Here is a 21,770-nt window from a genome sequence, read left to right on the forward strand (position 1 = left end):
TTTACATGAAAAGATCAGTAAAACTTCTCATACTTAAAGAAAGCTTTCAGTATAGCAGACTGAGGATACCATCCTAAGCCTTCTAAGGGGTTCCAAAGTGAGGGGTACTCATTCATCAAACTTGTCATCCCACCTCCTAACTATACAGCCCTCATTGCTGTATACAGTGGCTATTTGAACAAATGCCTGTGCAGGGTTCTCTCTGAACATATACTTAGGACATGGAGTACAGCTATTAACATATGAACATAAAGATTTCTCTTTTTATATACTTGCATCAGGCAACAGCTTTAACAGATACCATAGTAGGAAAAGAAAGGAATGCAGCAATACTAATTTTTTCTGTATTTTTTTCATATATAGCAAACAGCTTGTTCACAGGTAGCCACTCTGTTGGACAGTTAGCCCTAACTACTTGTCTTTCTATGAACTGCAATGTCCCTTGGCCTCTGTGGGTTAGTGCTTGGGTCTCTGTGATGGCTAATCTTGGTTTTCAATTTGCCCACATCTGGAATCAACTAAAACCCAGAGAGAAGAACACACCTGTGAGGGGTTATTCTTGATTGGCTCATTTGAGGCAGGAGGATGCACCCTGTTTCTGGGTCACACCTTCTGGTGGCAGCCCCCATAAAAGGACACTGAAGAAAGAAATTTTTACTTTTTGCCTGTCTGACCTCACTTTCCTGGGAAAGGTCACCTACCTGCTGCTAAGGCATGCCTTCTCTGGCAGTAGAGCTGGCAGTAGGATCCCTGCTTGTCTGGGATCCCAACATACTTTGAAGACCAGACGAGACATCCAGCCTCATGGACTGAACAACCACCAGATTCTTGGCCTTTCCATCAGCAGTCAGTCATTGCTGGGACTACCTAGATGGCAGCCTGCAAGCAATTCTATAGGATCCATTCCTCTAGAGCAACCTGATTAATAGTCTGCTCCTCCATTTGCCTCATTTCCGTGTAACACAGACCATTTTTCCTTCTGTCATGTAAATATTAGTGTTCCCTTGACTTCCACTCTTGGTGTGCATGCATTCACCACCTCCCCGCCCCCCTCCCCACACACACTGTATCTGCTCTTCAAATGTTTACTTCCAGACCTACATGTCTCATTTGCTTCTTGATCCACAGTTTCTACATCCTGTGACATTGCCACATCCTGATCCCAGCTTGGGACGGAGCCAGTACCCCTGGTCCATAGCTGTATCAGCTTCTATGCACTTCCGCTGGGAATAATCCTGGATCATTACAAGCCAGAAGTGTGGGATTTTGCAGTTTCTCCGCACCAGCTTGGACACTCTCCTGATTTAAACTTCCTCTGAAAGGCAATTAGTACAGCAAACTCATCTTCACTCAGGTTATTAGTACCCAGGTAAAGAAGTGAGATTCTCAACCAAAGTATCACATGAAAGGTACCTAGTCCAGCTCCATAGAGTCCTTGTCCCCCTATGAAACTTCATGAGTTAGGCCCCACTATTCATGTTTTTCTCAGCATTGTCTTCCAAGCTCCTACCAGAATGACCCTTTAAGCTCTTCTTCCAACATTCAAGGACTTTTAAGTAAAAATTACAAACTCTTCTACATTCAACCCACAAAATAGTTCCAGTGGTCTACGACTCAGTAAAGTTAATCATGGCAGTGACTCCAGTTCTTGGTACCAATTTCTGTTTTAGCTTCTTTTTTGTTGCTATGATAAAATCTGTTGACAGAGCCAACTTATGGAAGAAAGGGTTTATTCTGACTCACAGGTCATGGTGCGTTCCATGTTGGTCACATTACACATAGAGTCAGGAGACAGAATGAAGGTATGATGGGGGTTGCCCTTCTGTATATATGTTTCTCTTAGTGGTTAATGAATAAAACACTATTCAGCCAATGAGACAGGAAGATAGGTGGGACTAAGAGGAGGAGAATTCTGGGAAAAGCAGGCAGATGGAGCCCAACACAGAGTCTTGATGATGCTGAAGGAGTAATAACATGCCAGGGCATTACCGGGTAAGCCACAGCTTCATGGCAATACATAGATTGATAGAAAGGGGTTAATAATTAAGACAGAGCTAGCCAATAAGAAGCCCAAGCCACCAGCCACCAACTCAGGGTAGCAGGTCCTGCTGGGGCAAGAATCTCACATAACAAAGGTATGCTGCTGCTTAGCTCCATTCTCTACTAAGAGTCTAGGTCACAACCAGGAATGGTTCTAACCACAGTGTGTGATCTTCCCACCTCAATTTAAGCACTCAAGATGCCCAGAGGCCCATCTGTCAGGAGATTCTGGATGCCATCAAGTTGACAACAGTAACTATCACAACAAGCCAACTCCCCATTTCTCCTTATCTGTTACTTTTGTCATTACTAAAGCTAAATACCTGACAAGAAGCAATAGCCCAGAAGAAGTGTTTATCAGGTCTCATAGTTTGAGGTGACAGTTCATTATGGCAGGTGAAGGCATAGTGACAGGAATGTGAAGAAGCTGGTCATGATATGTCCACAGTCATGAAGCAGACAGCAGTGAATGTTCAGCTCCTATTCACATAGTCCCCTTTAATTAGGTGACACAGTGATGTCCATACTGAAGATAGCCACTGCCAACTCAGGTAATTATTTCCAGATAATTAATTATATATACCTATGTAATACTAATTATATATAATTAATACACATATACCTCACATATGCCAAGACCTGTGCCTCATTATGTGACTTACAGAAATCAAGCTAACAATCAAGTTAACCAGGACACAACTCACATCCCCAAACCCTTTAACTAAGTATATTACCTTATGCCATCTCTTAATTTCCTTTTCTTTTTTCCTTCCTTCCTTTCTTCCTCCTGTTCTTTCTTTGTTTTTAGTGTGTGTGTGTGTGTGTGTGTGTGTGTGTGTGTGTGTGTGTGAATTGTATGTATGTAGGTTCACATGTGGAAGTCAAAGGATGATTTTCAAGAGTTGGTCCTTGGCTTCCAACAAGTCCTGGGTTGTTCATCTGGGAAGGCAGGCTTTTTCACATACTTGCTGGCCTGACCACATCTTGAGATCAGATCCCACGGAACTGTGTTTCACATCCATACATGCCTTTACCACCTCAAGTCTAAGTGAACATGCACATTTTGTCTCTCACTATCTGCTGAACCCACACTATGGTTTCTATTGCCAATAGCATACCTCACTAGTCAGAGCACTGGATATACAATCACACAGCCTGGGTTTACATGAAAAGTTCTGTAGCTAACTTCGTGACCTTGGACACATTATTAACTAGTTTGTCCTTGAAGATTAAAACTGTTAATACATGTAAGGTTCTTAGCATACAAGTAAATGCACAAAAATGTTAAGGTACTGGCTTTAATAATATTATCAAGCTATCATTGGTATCATTATTACATTTGCTTTATTTAATTAATGTTAGAACCAGAATAAGATTCATAAGTTGAAAATGACAGTCTGATCCTATTACACACTAGTTTATCATTACAGATTTTAGGAAAATATTTTAAACATTCCTACTCCCCTAATACTCACTTGATACAATGTAGACTAAAACCATTTGTGCTGTCCATATGGAAAAGCTCTGATGTAATCATGAGACAATATGGAACTGGACCATGAAAACACTGACAAATAGATGCTTATTACAGACCTCCTACCTCACAGGTCTGGACTGAGACCTGTGTTTGAGGGGCATAGCACTAAACTAGGAAAACCATACCAAGGTTCAGAGGATGAGAGCCTTTTGCTTTCTGAGAGGCTAATGCACTTATAAAGGAAAGACAATGGCAGGAATGGTATAACAATTTCTCTTAATCAGGGTAGAAGAAACTGAGAAGCCAAATCAATAGACACTATACTAATTTTCCAACAAATGAATTGAACTTAGGATGCTCACAACATTGTTTGGTTTTAAGACACATGATAAAAAATTCATCCAGAAAATGCAAATCAAAACCACTTTGAGATTCCATTTTACACAGATCAGACTGGCTAAGATAAAAAAAAAACCACTGAAAGCTCATGCTAGAGAGGATGTGGAGAAAGGTGAATACTCCGCCATTGCTGGTGGGAGTGCAAACTTGTACAGCTTCTGTGGAAATCAGTATGGTGATTACTCAGAAAATTAGGGATCAACGTACCTCAAGACACTGAAATACCACTGTGCATATACCCGAAGGAGGCACATTCAAACCACAAGGACATTTGCTCAACTATGTTCATAGCAGCATTATTTATAATGGCCAGATCTTGGAAACAACCTAGATGCTCCTCAACAGAAGAATGGATAAAGAAAATGTGGTATATTTACACAATGGAATACTACTGAGTGGTAAGAAACAATGACATCCTAAAATTCACAGGCAAATGCACAGAACTAGAAAAAACAAAACAAAACAAAACAAAAAAACATCCCAACTGAGGTAACCCCAAACCACAAAGACAAATAGAGTATGTGCTCATTCATAAATGGATACAGACATAAAGCAAAAGATACCTAGCCTACAATCCACAACTCCAGAGAAGCTAGAACCCTCTTCCAGAAACAGATGGAAGCAGATGCAGAAATCCACAACTAAGCAATGGGCCAAGCTCCTTGAGTACAACTGAAGAGAGGGAAGAGTGATAATATGAACAAAGGAGTCAAGACCATGGTGGGGAAACCAACAGAATCAGCTGCCCCGAGATGGTGAGAGGTCACTGACTCTGGTCTGACAAATGGGGAACTTGTATAAGACTAAACTAGACTCCCTTAATATAGATGCCAATGGTGCAATATGAGGCCACTGGCAGTGGGTCCAAGATCTAATTCTAATGCACAAACTGACTTAGTGGAGTCCATTCTATATGGAGAGATACCTTGCTCAACTTAGACACAGGGGTGTGAGGGGTTGAGAGGTGCCTTGGTTCTGCTTCAACAAGATGATGGGACAGGCTTAGAAGACTTCCTAGGGAACGCCTTACCCTCTCTGAGGAGTAGATGGGAGGTGGGGGGAGCAGAAGGAGAGAAGGGAGGGGGAAGCGGGATTAGACTGTGAAAAATAAATTAATAAAAAAATTTATCCAGCATGCAATTCTTCAATTGTGAATGGAGCACACACTACAAAGAAAGTCAATGTGTTTTTCTACCTGGCACTTATTCAAATGAAATTGATTCACTCTGTTAAAAATTCTGAACATAGCAACAGAAAGAAGTGAAGAGAACACCACTTTGTAAAGCAAAATGACAAAGATAAACTAGTGAACAAGACATCAGGGACACCCAAAAGGTAGCCTAGGTAGAAACATCAGAAATGACATAATCTAGGAAAGCCATAGAACACTTCTGAGGACATTATTTCAGAAGAGCTTATGCAGTGAATAGCAAGACATCTGGAAATGCAGCTGGAGGAAAAATATAACTATCTAATCCTCCCTAGACAGTACCTTTTATTTCTCTTTATTCCAATTATTTTATTCTGACACATATTGCTACTTACATGTCTTTTTTTTTTCTCTTCTGTGTATTTTTTTCCTCCTATTTTTGAGATAGGATCTCATTCTGTAAAACAGACTGGTCTTGAAATTGTGGTGATTCTCCTACCTCACCCTTCCAAGCACTGGGATTAGAGGCATGAGTTACCATATCCAATTATCAGTTATATTTCTAAGCCATTAGGAATAAAATTAGATCGACAAGGTGAAAAAAAAAACACAATTTTAACACACTTCATCTTTTTCCCAGTGTGTTCTGGTAATGGGCACATGGTAACTCAGACTAACAAGAAAGAAAGATAATCCAGTAGGTGGCTAGATTAGCATGATGCTTTCCAAGGGCAGCTGGGAATGAGGGGGAAGCCAACTCATACCTCTTATAACAGACCCCAAAGTCAGAGAATCCTAGAGAACAGTACCTAACATAACATAGTTTAAAAAAAAAAATCCTCAAATTGGGGGGAATACACCAGAAATAGCACAGAAAAAAATGGAAATGAATATTTTTTTTAAAAAATATCAGGAATACATTCAGAACTAAAATATATGATACAACTATTAAAATATAAAAGCAAACTTAAAAAAACAGAACTGCATGTATTGCTTTGTTTTAACAGTTGTCTGCACATTCCTACAAAGCCCACCATGCATTTCAAGAAACCATCAATTCATTTAAATAAAAGCATCTGCTGGACTAATAAATCTGAGTTGACTTCAAGTCATATGACTCTCTGCTTGTGGCCAGCTGTTTTAAATGAGCATATCAAGTAATTTAGACACCCCCTTTTTTTTTTGCAAAGGCTGCATGATTTAATAAATTCCCATATGCCTCAACATGTGCCAACCGTACCAGGTTATCTTCAATCCAGCTGCTGTTATGATAATAGCTGCCAACTTTCAAACAACTGAAGAGAATAATGAATCAGCTATGAGTTGGCTCACAGGTAAATTCAGATAGCTCCAAGCTAAAACATGGGCCATTTTCAACCGTAAAAGAAAATTAATTAAAAAGAGTTCACCTCCACTCCACTGTGTGAGAAACTGGATACAATAAAGACCTTTGAATTTGTATTTTAAAAACCTGCAGCTCCGGGTAAACTCCCTACATCTGTGGATTCCAGACTTAATGCTGTAGATTGTGGTAAAGGTTAGCTTTTTGAGGAGACAATTTGGGAAATGCTTCATCCCCAATTCACAGCATAAAGATCTGAGAGCCTCACAATGACTCCCATTTGTTAAGGGTTCATTACAAAAGGCTTCAAAGATTTTAGGGGAAATGATATCACACTTCTATACATGTTATTGTCAAATAAAATAAATCAATAAATTAAAGGAAACACCAAATACACCAGTTTACATCAGGACCATTTAGTGATCAGCACAAACCAGGATGTATGAAGCTCTCTAAGAACGGAAATGGCATACTGAACATTAATAAATACCAGACATAACAATATTATTGGTTTTAAACTAATCCCTGGGACTTCTGTATTTCTAAAATAAGCCAAATATATCTTGCATAAAGCCATGTTAAATTTTAATGTGGTAAGGAACTATACAATGAGTAATAACAAACAGTGTAAATATTCTATCTATTCTTCACTAATAAAAATGAGAATTATTCATTGGATGAATGAGGTTCCTAAAGGGGTTGGACAAGCTGTCTCTCTGTCAGAGAACCGAGCTGTTTTGCATTGCCTTCATTACTAAAGACGGGCTACTTCTCCCTGGTTTTATGGTTCTGATGAACTTTCTAAAACCATGCAAGGACTGTTTTATTCACAGTGACAATGACTTTATAGTATACCTGAGGTTTTCCTAGTTATCTTACTGGCTTTGTCATACAGCTTTCCACTGTATTCTACTCATCATTTAACTGTGAAATTCATTATACCAGGTTCACTTCTGTCCTTGTTGTATGAGGACAATGCTTGGTCAATTTAAAATCCTGTAGATGTAGAGTGGCTACCATCATTCTTTATACTCCATGCTTGTAGCCACTGAAACTGAAATTATGGATGCACATGCGTGGGATGGTGTATATTCTCCAGGCATCCTTAATACCTAGATTCTTCAGGGATCTGTGAGGTCTGTGATGCTGGAAACACTAAATGACCCTGTTAGTGCCCTTGGTTCAAAGACCTTGAGCTAGTCAAATATATCTTGGGAAGCTACAAAAATGCCACATGTAACTGAGATTACAAGGGAAAGACTCAATCTACTCTACGAAAAATGGGATGATGACTTTCTAACATCTTAATGTGACTCACGTTTGACCTTTATACATGGAGACTGCTGGAAATGTTTAAGATGCAACATAAGATCAACAGGCTAATCTTCAGAGCAACACAAAAGGCTAGACTGTGCTATGAAACTATTTCCCAGTTTAGTCAGCACAATAATTTCAGAGACAACTGAATCAGCACCTACACAAACTGAGGCAGAGCAGAGCTGTTGAGTCCTCAGTCTCATTTCATCACAGTAACCCAAAGGGAACCTGCTCTATTCTGCACAAGAGGATGCTTGTCTAAAATGGCAAAATACTATATAATATGAAAGAAATGTGCAAACTCTTTGCTGCCACTTTAATACATGGAGCATAAGAAAATTTGCAGGAATTGCTATTTGGAAAACTTTCTCCAGTGTCATAGTGCTTGGAAGGACTTTATTACAGGAGACAAGTTTACCTACAAAAGCAACCACAAATGCAAGGAAAGGATATGGCATACATTTGGCACAAAAATCCACATTACTTAGCTTGGGCCAGTTCTAATCAAAATCTAAGAGTGTAGGAGATGGAAGGGATTTGCAACAATTATGTGTTACTTTAAAGGCTGCACAGACTTAATGCTAGAATTTTATAATTCTATTCAATATTCAAATCAGAAATAGGTTATAATCCTATTTCTTCCTATTTCTGATTTGAATATTTGAACAATTAGCCCTATTTGTTTGAATGGATCCTAAATGTTTTTATTCTTGGTGATTAGAATAATCAAGACATGCCTAGAGGTGGGAAAAAAATTAAAAGACATGTTAAAGAATGATGAGAAGAGGAAATAAGAGAAAATCTGTAAGTGTAGGCCATAAAAATTAGTGAGTAATTAAAGGTGGGAAAAATAATTGCTGACAATTTGTGTAAAGCAATCATACCCATGTAGGACATCAATGTGGCGCAAGACCACACAATTATGAATAACAAGATGGAAACAGCAACAGTGGGGGTAAAATAGAAACTACAAACAGTAGAGAAAACCACACCGCAAATGTGCCAAGATAAATGATACAATCTCAGAGGTGACGATGGTGCCCTAGATTTGAGGAGGGTCTGGGTGACCGTGGCCAGCACCTCTATTTCCTGCCTTGTCTAATCATAGAATGCATTCTATGTTTGGAAGACAGATTTTGAAGAACATAATTATGGGCTGCAAGCATTTTTCTGTGGAAACAAAATTATAATTCATGTCTGAGATTGTGTAAATATGCCTTAATTTTGGTCAACAGCAATTTGAACTAAAGAAAATAGAATCATCCAGACTCCCAGTAAACTGCAAGTACTCAAGTTAACTACAGGGATCAGTGTGTATGAGTAAGGACATTCCAGATACTATGAAAATGCTAGTCAGGAGAAAATGTTCCATTCTGTAGTGATAGACTTGGTCCCTTGGTCCCTTCTTCCATGTCAAAGCCAGCTCACAAAAGGACACATGGAAGGAGATACAAGGCTAGAGAAGGAAGGGCACCTTTTAGCCAGCAGGTCAGGCACAAAAATAATCACAATTCAAACTGCCTTAGGAAGGTGGGCAAGCTCACACAAATCAACAGTGCTTTGTGCACACATGGAAGAGGAGAAGAAACCACATCAAGAGCCCCAAGTAAGCAGGAGGCTTTGAGAGCTTCCGGAGTCTTGTCCTTTGCAGTGCACCTTACCTGCAAGGCTGTAGTAAGTGCCCTGCTGCCACACTTCAGGAAGACAAAAAGAAATGGTTATTTTCCAAAGTGCTACCAGACTTACTTCTCTTTGAGAAAATCCACAACTCTTTTGAAGTCAGCCACGCAGTACTCTCTCTTCATGTCCATGAGCACACTGTCAGAGGCGGACTGCACTGGGATGTGAAGAAAAGCATAGACTCTGGGGTGGTTGAGGATTTTCGCCATTTCCTGAGAGAGATGGCAGGAAAAACATTCATCACTTTTACAAGTATGAGACAGCACTTCCTTCAGATCTACACATATAAGTGCTGGTAAACAAATACTCAAAAATGTCTGATCATTCTGACTCTAAGGCAGCATCAGCAGGCACTGCTCTATGGTGATACAGGGTGTTTGGGGCAGGTTTTGAGGGTCCCATGAGAGAATTGCTTACTTGTTCACTGTTTTTTTTACAATTATTAAAAAACGTGAAATCACATAAAGCCAGAGAAAAGATATTTTTGCGTGATTCAAAATTAACCAGCATTCCTTCTTTCTCATATAGGTTTCTATTCTCCTCAGTGACATTAGCAGAAGAAACTTTAATAGTTAAATGGCTGAGTTAGTTATGTCTCGTGAGTTATGTCTACTTGAAAACAGAAAGTTTCATGCTTAAAGATGCTCAAAATGTACTTTTTCAATGCTGAAGATGAGAGGATCCAGAGTTCTATTCTTTTGTTCCTTTTTTATTATTATTTTCTTACATTTCAATTTAGTTACTGCTAATATGCTTTGTGTATATACAGTGGGAAAGACATGTGATCAGACAATAAGGAAAGCCAGCTTACTACTGGATATGTGAGTAAGAGGCAGTGTTCAAAAGACCAGAAAAAAGTGGAAAGAAAGGATGAGGAGGAAGAGATGAGGCAGGGGATCATGTATGCTACAAAATTAAAGAGAGCAAATCTTAGGGAAACGAATTAAGCAAGTCTATTTTAAACTTCTTCTGAGAATACAAAGTGGTGCCAGAAAGAATGGAAAGTATAAGTCATGAAAAAATGTCCATAAGGTGCAGCTTTTTAACAACCTGAATGTGCACAGGGGTATCCAGCTCTCACAGCATAGAACAATACACTACACAGTACAGCAGTCTCTCATATCTCTTACATTGTTTCATCCCTAGAACAATGTTTTGAAGGATCCTATGGTATCAAAAAGTCAGCTAATGCCTTGCAGTCACGCTTCACTCGCTCACATATGCAGACCAGACAAGCTCCTTGCTGCCTGTTGTCATTGCCCTGAGTGGAACATTAGCATTCTTGCCAAAGCACAGCAGAGAGGTAAACTCCAATGAGCCACCTTCTTAGGAGAAAGTTATTAGTTACTCATAACTACCCTGCATCTGTGGAGTCTCTCCTAGGAATTAGTAAGCATACACACCTGGCTGTGAATAGCCTACTAAGAACTGAAGCTAAATTTCCAATAGCAAAACAGCCAGATGCAGCTCCATGGTCAGGAGTCTGTCTGAGGGAGCACAACTTACTTGCTTTGAAGTGAAAAGATTGGCCATCTGTTATGATTCCTACCTGTGGTAGTTTGAATAGGAATGGCCCCCCACAGACTCAAGTGTTTGAATGCTTGGCCCATAGGGAATAGCACTGTCAGGAGGTGTAGCCTTCTTAGAGGAAATGTGTCACTGTGGTGTGGGCTTTGAGGTTTTCTATGCTTCACCTAGTTCAGTTCACTTCCTGTTGCTTTCAGATCAAGATGTAGGATTGAACGACCAATAGCAAGGCAGGACCAAGGATAGGTGGGCTGGCATGCAGAGAGTATAAATAGGAGAAATGAGAAAGAGAAGAGAACAAGGAAAGGGTGGCCACCCACCCAGCCACCCAGCCACCCACCCCCAGCCACCCAGCCACCACACCCAGGGAATAAGAAGAAAAGTAAGATATACAAAAGAAAGATAAAAGCCCACAAAAGGGTAGTACAGATTAATTAAGAAAAAAAAAAAAAAAAAAAAAAAAAAAAAAAAAAAAAAAGCAAAAGCAGGCTAGAAACAAGCCCAGCTTGGGCATTCATAACTAAGAATAAGTCTCTTGGGCACTGGGTGGTAGGGCCCTTGAAAAGGCAAAAAAGCAAAACATCAACAACAAACTAAACCTATAAAACTGTAAGCCATCACCAATTAAATGCTTTTCTTTGTAAGAGTGGTCATGGTCATGGTTTCTCTTCACAGCACTAGAAACCCTAATTAAGACACTTCTGTTTTTTCCACACAGGAAGATCAACATACCAAAAGCTTAAGAGAAAGACCTGTGAGATCTGTTTTCTCAAGGAGCAGGACTCAAAGGTTTAGATACATTTGGACATATCTGTGGTGCCTGGGAAGTGGTATCTGAACACACACAATGGCAGCAAAATGTAGTTACTTTTGCAGTTTCTGTGCCTGGAGTTCCTCATCTGTGAAATGCAGATGGTGAAAACACCTTTTCACAGAGCCATTGGGCTACTATTAAAAGGCATTAAATAATCTACATCTGTTTAAACAGTAAGCACACCACAGATAAATAATGAATTACCCACAATCCACTTTCTTAGAAGATATTGTAGGTTCACGGGAACATAGCATCAGAAAACTAATACAAAGTCATCAAAAAAAAAAAAAAAAAAAAAAAAAAAAAAAAAAAAAAAAAGGAGCTTTTCAGTAAGTTGGCCACTGGACTAGTGAAGAGGAGATACTATCTATTGAGCTATACAATGGGTTCTAAATGATGTTCACCAGGACTGGGCAGAAAACAATGCACTTCTTAAAAGCACTCAGGGTGGGCAATGACTGTGAAGAGGGCACAGTTCTGGATATGACTTGGTCCTAGAACAGAATGCCAGCTTACATATCAAATGGTCATCAGAAGAAAGTAGCAGAAACATGGTAGCTTTGTATGTCTTCTGTTCTCAAAAAAAGCTTTGCTGTTAGGAGGTGCCCTCTGCTTGATATTACATGTTTCACAAATTTGGAATGTTATATATACTTCAACAAGGGTTCCTATGGCACTAATGATTCTTAGAGGCATTAAAATATAGACTCAAGGAGCTGGTGAGATGGCTCAACTGGTAAAGGTGCTTGCTGTCAAGACTGACAACCTCAGATCTGAGTCCAATTGTTTGAGACAGACTCACATTGTGGAAGGAGACAATTGACTCCCTAAAGTTCTCCTCTGATACACACACACACACACACAAATGTAAAAAATTCCACATAATTAAATTAACCATAGCAACACACAGAGATTAATATATTACACACACTTTGAATTTGCAAATATCTGTTTTTAGGGACACATAGTTAACAATATATATTAATGGGATGGAGTGTGATGTTTTGAAGCATGTCTACATAATAATGAGATTAAAACAATATATTTACAATATTTGATAGGAAGACAAACTTTTGATTAGTATTGAACCAATTTGGGAAAAGCCAGTCAGACAGACATCATCTTTGCTTTAATTTTTAGAATGAGGGAAAAGTATATGAGAATACATATAAAACCAAAACCCAGGACTGTGAAAGTTGTCCCTTTGGGGAATCTAACTTTATAGGTCTCTAGAGGTTCAAATCTTAATCACAGTATATATCCCAATGGGAGGAACCTGCAGCCCAGTCACTGTGCTGAGGTTCAACAGAGGTCTTACTGTAGTCTATACATAGGGCCTAGGTTCACCAAAGGAACTATCAGCTCAATACATAAGACTTATGTATACCAAAGACCAAAGGAGAATTTTGTTTTCATGCAGTTATATGCTGTAGCTGGGGGAGAGTCTGCAGAGAGGGGCAAGAACATGAGGGGCATATTTATACACACATATATGGGATATGTATATGCATGTCTTTGTGTCTTGAAGAGCTCTGGTAGCAAGCAGCATAACAACACTATTTCAACATAAGGGCATTTGTAATTTAAGAGTTGATATGCCGAGGCTGATCACAATATAGATGGGAACTATTTGACAGGCAGGGAGTGAAGAATGCCTAACCAGATCAATAAACCAGTGGATTTCTCCTGTGCTGTAATATGGAGCTGTATTCTTAGAAAATGGAAATTATAGCCATGTTTATTATTTATTTCTGAACTCAAAATATGAAGAAAAAGCAATAAACTAAATGCAAAAGGCTCAATTTGAAAGGGCAATTTGGTGAGCGCATACATTTTAAAACAAATATTATGTGTAATTTTTGTTGCACTAAAGTAATCAGAGTCTGCTTGGTTTTGAATTTCTGTACTACCAACCCAACAAAAGCAGTATGTAAATAAGATATAAGCTGGAGAGATGGCTCAGTAGTCCAGAATACACACTTCTTTATTAGAGGACCTAAGTTCAGTTCCTAGGTGGTGTAACTCCAGTTTCAGGGAATCTCCTAGCACCTTGTTCTGACCTCTGTGCACATAACCCACACAGATACAACATTAAAAAGAAAATAAATCTCAACTAGGTGGTGGTGGCACATGCCTTTAATCCCATCACTCAGGAGGCAGAGGCAGGTGGATCTCTATGAGTTTGAGGCCAGCCTCGTCTATAGATAGATTCCAAGACAGCTTCCAAAGCTACAAAGAGAAACTATATCTAGAAATACTCCTCCCCCGAATAATAAATAAATAAATAAATAAATAAATAAATAACAATAGAATAGAATAAATCTCAAAAGAAAATAGTATAAAAGCCACATATGTCTGAGAAAATGCAACATTTATCTTTCTGAGTATGCATTACTTCACTGAGTTCCCTCACTTCCATCCATTTCCCTGCAATTGTAATAATTTCATTTTTCTTTACAGCTCAATTAAATTCTATTGTGTATAGATGTCACATTTTTATTATGTATTCATCAGCTGATAGACATTCAGGCTGTTTCCATGACCTAACTAATGTGAGCAGAGCAGAAATGAACCTGTTGTTTCACTGAGATGATACATATATTGTCCATTGTCATTATGCATACAATTCAATGTCATCAAATATAGCCACAAAGTTATACAACTGTCACATGTTATCTATGTCCCAAAAGTTGTACCTTCCCAAGTTAAACTGCTGTACATTCAAGATTAAGGCAACATCCCTCCCTACCTGTGCTCTGGGAACTGCCTTTCTCCTTTGGGTCTAGGACTGTGAGGACTCCAAGCAACCCATATACATGGAATCACACAGTCTGAGGTTGGTTCATCTCTAGCATATTTTATTTAATAGAATCTTCCAAGTTCAATTTCTGATGTAGTAATTTACATCCTTGCTTTCCCTCTCTTTCAGGTGGCTGATGTCTCTATTGCCATTATACAGATTCCATGCACATATTTCCCTGTCCTGCAATTACACCACACATCTTCATACCCAAAGACTATGAACACCATCTTCTCTATTTCACTGTTCTCTAAATTATATCTCAATCAAGTATCACAATATTTAAAGGGAATGCTGCACTTTGACCATATAAATGAGTGGGTAATACAACCTGTTTACCTGATTCTTTCCAGTGACTACTGCAACAATTGCAAGACAACATTCAAAAGAACAGAGTGCAGGTGCTAGCAAATCCCATTCTGGTGTCACCTTCAACAGTGGCAAAGTCATGCATGCCCCTATAGAAGACAACCAGAAACATATTTCATCCATGGCTTCATTAATACCATCAAAGCAGCACTGAGTCAATTGGCAGCACCCACATTTCCTCTCAGCAAGTGAGCAATCAATCACCATAATAGCATCAGAAAGTGAAGGAGAGAGTTTGAGCAAGGGAAATTTCTAGTGTCCCAAATGGAAAGGACTGGATATTGTGAGCGGATTCTAATTTACAGTTGAACTATAGCTTCATCATAACAGAATGCTGGCTTTTAAACTACAAAGAGTTAACATTTTCAGAATTTGAGCTAAAATAGGCTGAAGGAAAATGTCTGTCCTAATTAGCTTCCCAAGAAATGCTTAAGGACCTCAGCACACCTTCATCTTCCTGCATCTCAGTGTCAGGGACAGGACCACACTTTACATTATAAAGATAAAAATACACATTTCCATACTGATGTCAAAATGTTAAAAGCTGAAGACACACACTTGCATGTACACACACACACACACACACACACACTTATCTTCACCTGATATCATAAGTATTTGCCATATGTTCAAGTTATTTCTCTGTTCTCTTAAGAAATCAAAAGTGGGGTGGTGGTAGAGAAGTGGGGTGAAGTAAGAAGAAAAATGAGGGTGAATATGTCAAAATCAATTGTATGAATATAAAAGCCTCAAAGAATAAAAATATTATATTGAAAACAGGAATCAAAAGTAAGTTTGAGCATCCCATCTGAGGCAATCATTGAATGAATCTTTGTTTATCTTAAAATTCATGGAGCTGAACACAAACCAAATCAGTCATTTCACTTTATTAGTTTTCAAGTAAAATAAAAAGCCTACGAGGAAGATGTGTTCTTATCCAAACACTTTATATGATGAAAATATATACTTTTCAGAAGGAGTAATCCTTTGGTAATTTCCCTTTTTGCATTTTTGGAAAGATGGAGGTTACTAAATACATGATAAACAAATCAATAACTGATCAGTTTAATGAGTAAAGGGCAAGTTAGTTAAATTAAACATTCAGTTGAGACAGCTCGACTGGCTTCTATTAAACATGACATAAATAATTAAGGAATCTAATGGAAAGGCAGATGCTAAAGATTTGTTTTAAAATATTTACATCATTTATCTCTTCTCTGATTATCCAATTTGAAGCTTATCTTAGATAACATTTGTTTCACATTTTAGGCAAAACACAGATTTTGGTGTAGTAATTTACCTGTTTAGTTACAAGCTACTTGCTTTGGAAATGCTACAGCTAAGCAAGTACTTACTCAACATCAGATTGTGTTCCAGGGTTAGTCATGCAAAGCAGATAGAGACTTTCTCAGCAGTTGACAAATGAGTACAGTTCACAAATGGTGCACACCTGGTGTCAGTGCTCTACAGAAAAGTTCAAAGCACACCACTCAACTCCCTCTCACAGCTCTAAACAGAAGCCCTGCTGCTTTGACAGTGGCTGTGTTCCCACTGGTCCAATATCCCAGGAGCAGTGACCTCTGACCTGCACATAAAATAAGGACAGAACTCCAGGTGGTGGTGGATGACCCGTGTTTCATCTCCATCTCAATTCTGAGGTGAAAGTCATGGGAAATATCCAGGAATAGTTAATGTATAGCAAGAGCAGGGGTAAATTTGCTTGGTAGCTGCTATGTTTTACTAGTTCGTTCTTGTAAACATGCTGTATGTCATCTTCCCTGGCTGTGACAGCTTGACCAGGCTAAGGGATGCCTTCCACCCCATCCCACTCCCCAAAAACCCAACAACAACAAAAAAAAACTTTTCAAAATATTATTTCTGGGTATACCCGTAAGAATGATTCTAAAAGATACTTGTATTTAAATCCTCAGCATAACAATAAGTCATATTCACCTTGTGCATGAATCATCTAATCAACTTGGGACTAAAACACACTCCAGAAGGGGAAATACCCTCAAGTAGCAACTGCTGGAGGCCTCCTCCTTCCCCAGACATAAGCTAGTTACTTTCTAAGAATCTCAAAAGCGACTCCAGAACACGTACTACACACCTTATGCAGTTCTAGTGGCTTCTGCTTTCATCATATCATACTGTAGGTCTGAGAGACCACCCTAGGTCTCTCAGGAACCAACTCACATCCTTCTTGGATTAAAAGAAAGAGGGAGGGACAAGGCAAAAAGCTTTTTAGAATCTGAGATAGAACCCAAGAGTCACCAAAAGGGTACATTTGGCTAAGAAGACTAAGACAGAATGGTACTCTCTCTCGAGGACCCTGGACCTATGGTAGATATTATTTACTTTCCACAACTCTTTATTTGAGGCAACCATACTGACCCCACTCACCTTCTTTCTTTCTTCTGAGTATAGCTCTTTCTCAACACCTGTATTTAAGCTTTATCTTTAATAAAGCCCAACTCTGCTTTACTATACCAAATAATCCTTAATTTCTTTTCAGCACTGAAGCTTTTCAGAATCCCAGCTTGATGGTCTGAGGTCCTTAAAAATCTAGCGGAACTAACAACTAACTCCTAAGGCTACCGAGGGTGGCAATCTGGAGCTGTTTGTCCCCCTACCACTGACAAAACATCATCCCTATGTAAAAGATTATGAGTCACACTCATGATCTCATTTGAAGTTGAGCACAAACCTAGGCAGGAGATTTCCTTTACTGAAACTAAGACTCAGAACATAGCATAATGATGCATCTGGCATCTAACATGTCCATGGACACGACCTCTCAAAACCACCATTCCTATGTATTGATCTATCTGGGCATTGCCAGTCAGATGACATTAGGCTGGAAGGTCACTGATAATGAACCTCTCCCTATAGTCAGCAACTTCTAAATCCAGAAGCTGAAACTGTAGGTTATTGATACTGAGAGCTGAGCCCAGCCTCTGGCCCAGGGAAAGATAAGGCATTCTTGGCTGTTAGAATAAAGACTCTGCCATTCTTTCCCTTAAAAGTAAATCCAGATTGGGTGTGTTGCTGCACATCTTTAATCCCAGTAATTGGGAGATAGAGATAGGTGAATCTCTATGAGCTCGAGGCCATCCTGCTCTAGTGAGTTTCAGGACAGTCAGAGTTACACAGTGAGACCCTGTCTCAAATAAAAATAAAAAAAATCCAATTAGACCCGCCAATCACACAGACAGGTAAATTTCCTCAGGAAAGCTCTCAGTTCTAGATATAAAGTAAGGGAACCCAATATTTCCACAGTACTGAAAAGAGGGACATGTGCTCTGCCTTTTGCATATCACTTCAGTCTGGAACAACTGCCCTCACACATCAGTGCTTTCACTGGAACTGAAGTAATAGAAAGCCCAGTTTTTACAGCTGGCAGGTGAGTCAATGAATGCTGTGTTGGGTATTTTGTGAGATTCTAATCTGCTTCTCTTTAAGCACAGCAGGCTCCACAGATAGCGATCAGGAGGCTGCCTGAGAACAGTAACATTAAGTTGAGTCCTAGCGATAAATCAAGTTTTGTGTGCGCCTGTATGTGTGTGTATTTGACAGTGCGTGCATGTATGTGCCTGTGAATGTGTGTGCACACCAGGGCCAGATCTTGTTGTGGAGAGTTTTCTTTGGCTCTCTATCTTGTTTTAAGAGACAAGATCTCTCAGTGAACCTAGAGCTCACCAGTTGGGAAAGAACGGAGAGCCAGTAAACCTCAAATTCCCTGCCATGGTGGACTATCCCCCACAAACTAGGACCTGGCCTCCCCTGCAATCCTCCTGCCACCTTACACCTACACTTGCTGTCTACTGGATAGCAATGAGCAACAGCAGCTCAATGTTTCTAAGACTGGACATCCTAAGAAGCAAATTCAGTATCCACAGACAAGTTTTATATTGACTCTTGCCAGCATTAAGTATTTATAAAATTCAACTGTAGATATTTTATCCTAAAATTTCTGCATATCAAATGCAAGTTTATTCTATTTTATAAGATATCGTCCAAGAATAACATAATTATTTGTAAATATAAAGCACTAAATATGAATAGTACCAAATTCCAGGAGCCTGCAAATATCTTTTGAAAAGAAAGATGCAAGGAGTTCACTTAACATGACAGCTCAGTGAAGAGTGCTTGCTACTCAGCTACTGTGCTCTAAGCTTTTCTTAAACTTTCTGTCCAGACAGAAGGTTCTCTGACTAACCAAAATTCCAACGACCTACGACTCAGTGTGCTTTCAAAACTCATAGCACTTTAGGTAAACATAGCTTGTGATATCTCAGTACTCTAAAATTTCAGGCTAACTTTTGTGACTTTTAAGCAGTTGAGGAGGTGAAATATAATTGATTACATTATTAACTTATCTATTAGATAATTAAGGAAGTAAAAAATGTTCACTTTAAGTGATGTTTTAAAATCACAGAATGAGAAAAGACCCTAATAGATTAATATGATTCCCCTCCCATTACCTCTAATTCTTGGCAAAGGAATAAAGATTGGACCTGGTGACATAACTTGCCCACAATGACACTGTGACAGAGTACAATAAATAGAACCAGAAACAATGTCCTCAGAGTTTCACAACAGTGCCTTTTAAATACAATCTATACCTTTACACTGGAGAGTAAGCTGATTTGTTTCAAAGCATATTCTAATAGAATATATGATTCAATTATTTAATCTACTGTCATATACAATAATAAAATGATATGTTCTTAATTTCATTATTTTAGTTATGCATTATATTTACTACCCACTGAGAGATAGCCTGGCGCTAACACTTCCCAATTGGAGGGATTTATTGCACTTGGTTATTTCTGAAGGGCACTTAAAAATCCCCACTAGCGAGTCTGTGCAAGGTGACTCCCATAAGAGGCCAGCACCCTCCTTGGATACAATCTGCCTTTTCCCTACCTATCTTTCTCCAAATGAAGAAACTCAAAGATTTTCCTTAATAAATCCAAACTTAAAGAAGAAAAAGGTCTACTAAAAAAAAAAAAAAAGACAGCTTTTATGCATGAATTACAGGGGTAAGACAACCAATCATGTCTATGAACTGGCAATTCTACTAAACAAGAATTGCATAAATCCTTTAGAATTTCTTCATTTAGAGCAAGGGCTCCTTTTGGAGATATTGATGGGAAACAAATGGGCCTGAAAAGAAGTCACACAGAAAAAGTCCTATGTCTTTCCATGATGCGCATGGCACAAATGTACACCCAGGTGGAGAACTATAAGGACTTACTGGGGATCACTGCACTCCACTGTGCTTGTTATACTACAGTGAGCTGGGCAGGGAGCAAATGAGGGCATACATTTTATTAACATTTTATAGGGGTTTAAAGATTTTATTTCTTTGAATTATATGTATATGTGTGTGTGGGGGGGGGGTTTATGCATGTGAGTACATGTACCACAGAGTGAGTGTTGGCTCACCTAGAGCTAGAGTTACAGTGTTGGAAACTGAATTTAGGTCCTATGCAAGAACAATACATACTTCTTATCAGCTAAGCCATGTCTCCAGTCCCTGATAGGTTATTTTTTTAAGTATAAAAATTCTACTATAGTGGTAACTGTGACAGTTCAGACAATGGAGCATTACTCAGTGCACATGAGAAAGCAGAGAGAGAGAGAGAGAGAGAGAGAGAGAGAGAGAGAGAGAGAGAGAGAGAGACTATTAAGCCAAGAAAAAGGCACAGGAACTGTACATGATTACTAATTAAAAGAAGCCAGCAAGAGCACTGACTGCTCTTCCAGAGGTCCTGAGTTCAATTCCCAGCAACCACATTGTGGCTCACAACCATCTCATAATGAGATCTGGTGCCCTGTTCTGACATGCAGACATACATGGAGGCAGGATGTTGTATTCATAATAATAAATAAATAAAATCTTAAAAAAAAGAAAGAAAAGAAGTCAGCATAACAAGGCTGTTTACTATATGATTCAAACTACATAATACTTTGGAATATGCACATTAGGGAGAGAGTAAAGATAAATAGGACATTTAGGACATCAAAACTCTTTTCATGATGCGATGGTGTAAATAAATTCCATTAGGCTACTGTCCAAACCCAGAGAATGTATCCCAACAGTGAGCCCTACTCAAGATAACAGCTACACAGGATATCCACTATAAGAACCCTCTTTATCAGAGCAAGTCAGAAAGGGAGTTCAGATACTACCAATCCGTATTTTCTGTATGGGTCATACACACTTTGAATGATTTTGATTTTAACGCCCTTCATTTACATGGGAAGCACTTGATTCACACACATTTAGCCTAGTGTTAACCCCCCCACACACTATATATATCTATATATAGATATACATACATATAGATATATATGGTGTGTGTCTGTCTGATTATTATGATTAGTAAAACCCACCTCATGAAACACCAAGACTGAAGGGCTACCTCAATGCTGATAAACATCACTTTGACTCTTTGCAGGCAAACCACCTGAAGTTACTAAGTAGTAAGTAGGTATCTTCTATACCTTAGCTTCTTACAATGAGGGGCACACACAAATGAAGTTCTGAACCCAATGAGGGTTGTGAGAAACCTGATAACAGTAAAGTTCTCTGAATGTGCAGCAACCAAAAATTACTTCAACATAGAGAAATAAGCATAGTGAAACCTCTTTGGCAGTGCCTGCCATCTGGCATTATGTGACATCACTGTGGCCTTGGTCCCAAGCATACAACATACATCCTTTGCACTGCACATGCTATCACACCACTCAAAGCCAAAAACACTCCAGCTGAGATTTGAGACCACTGTATGTTACAAATTGCAGTGTTTCTTCTGTATGATACAGAAATATAGTAGTTTTATTCTG

The 21,770-nt window shown here is 38.9% G+C and overlaps 1 protein-coding gene across 2 annotated transcripts in view; it reads right to left on the reverse strand.

Annotated features, from left to right (window-relative positions):
• The window catches only part of Cdkal1 (CDK5 regulatory subunit associated protein 1 like 1), a 562,780-nt gene that overhangs the window by 192,526 nt on the left and 348,484 nt on the right, over positions 1–21,770 (reverse strand). For both annotated transcript variants that reach the window (XM_027409316.1, XM_027409315.1), the window contains exon 11: positions 9,472–9,617. In XM_027409316.1, coding sequence (XP_027265117.1) covers positions 9,472–9,617 — 146 coding nt within the window. The remainder of the gene's footprint in view (positions 1–9,471; positions 9,618–21,770) is intronic.

Source organism: Cricetulus griseus, chromosome 3 (assembly GCF_003668045.3).
Source record: "Cricetulus griseus strain 17A/GY chromosome 3, alternate assembly CriGri-PICRH-1.0, whole genome shotgun sequence".
In the NCBI taxonomy this organism is placed as follows: domain Eukaryota; kingdom Metazoa; phylum Chordata; class Mammalia; order Rodentia; family Cricetidae; genus Cricetulus; species Cricetulus griseus.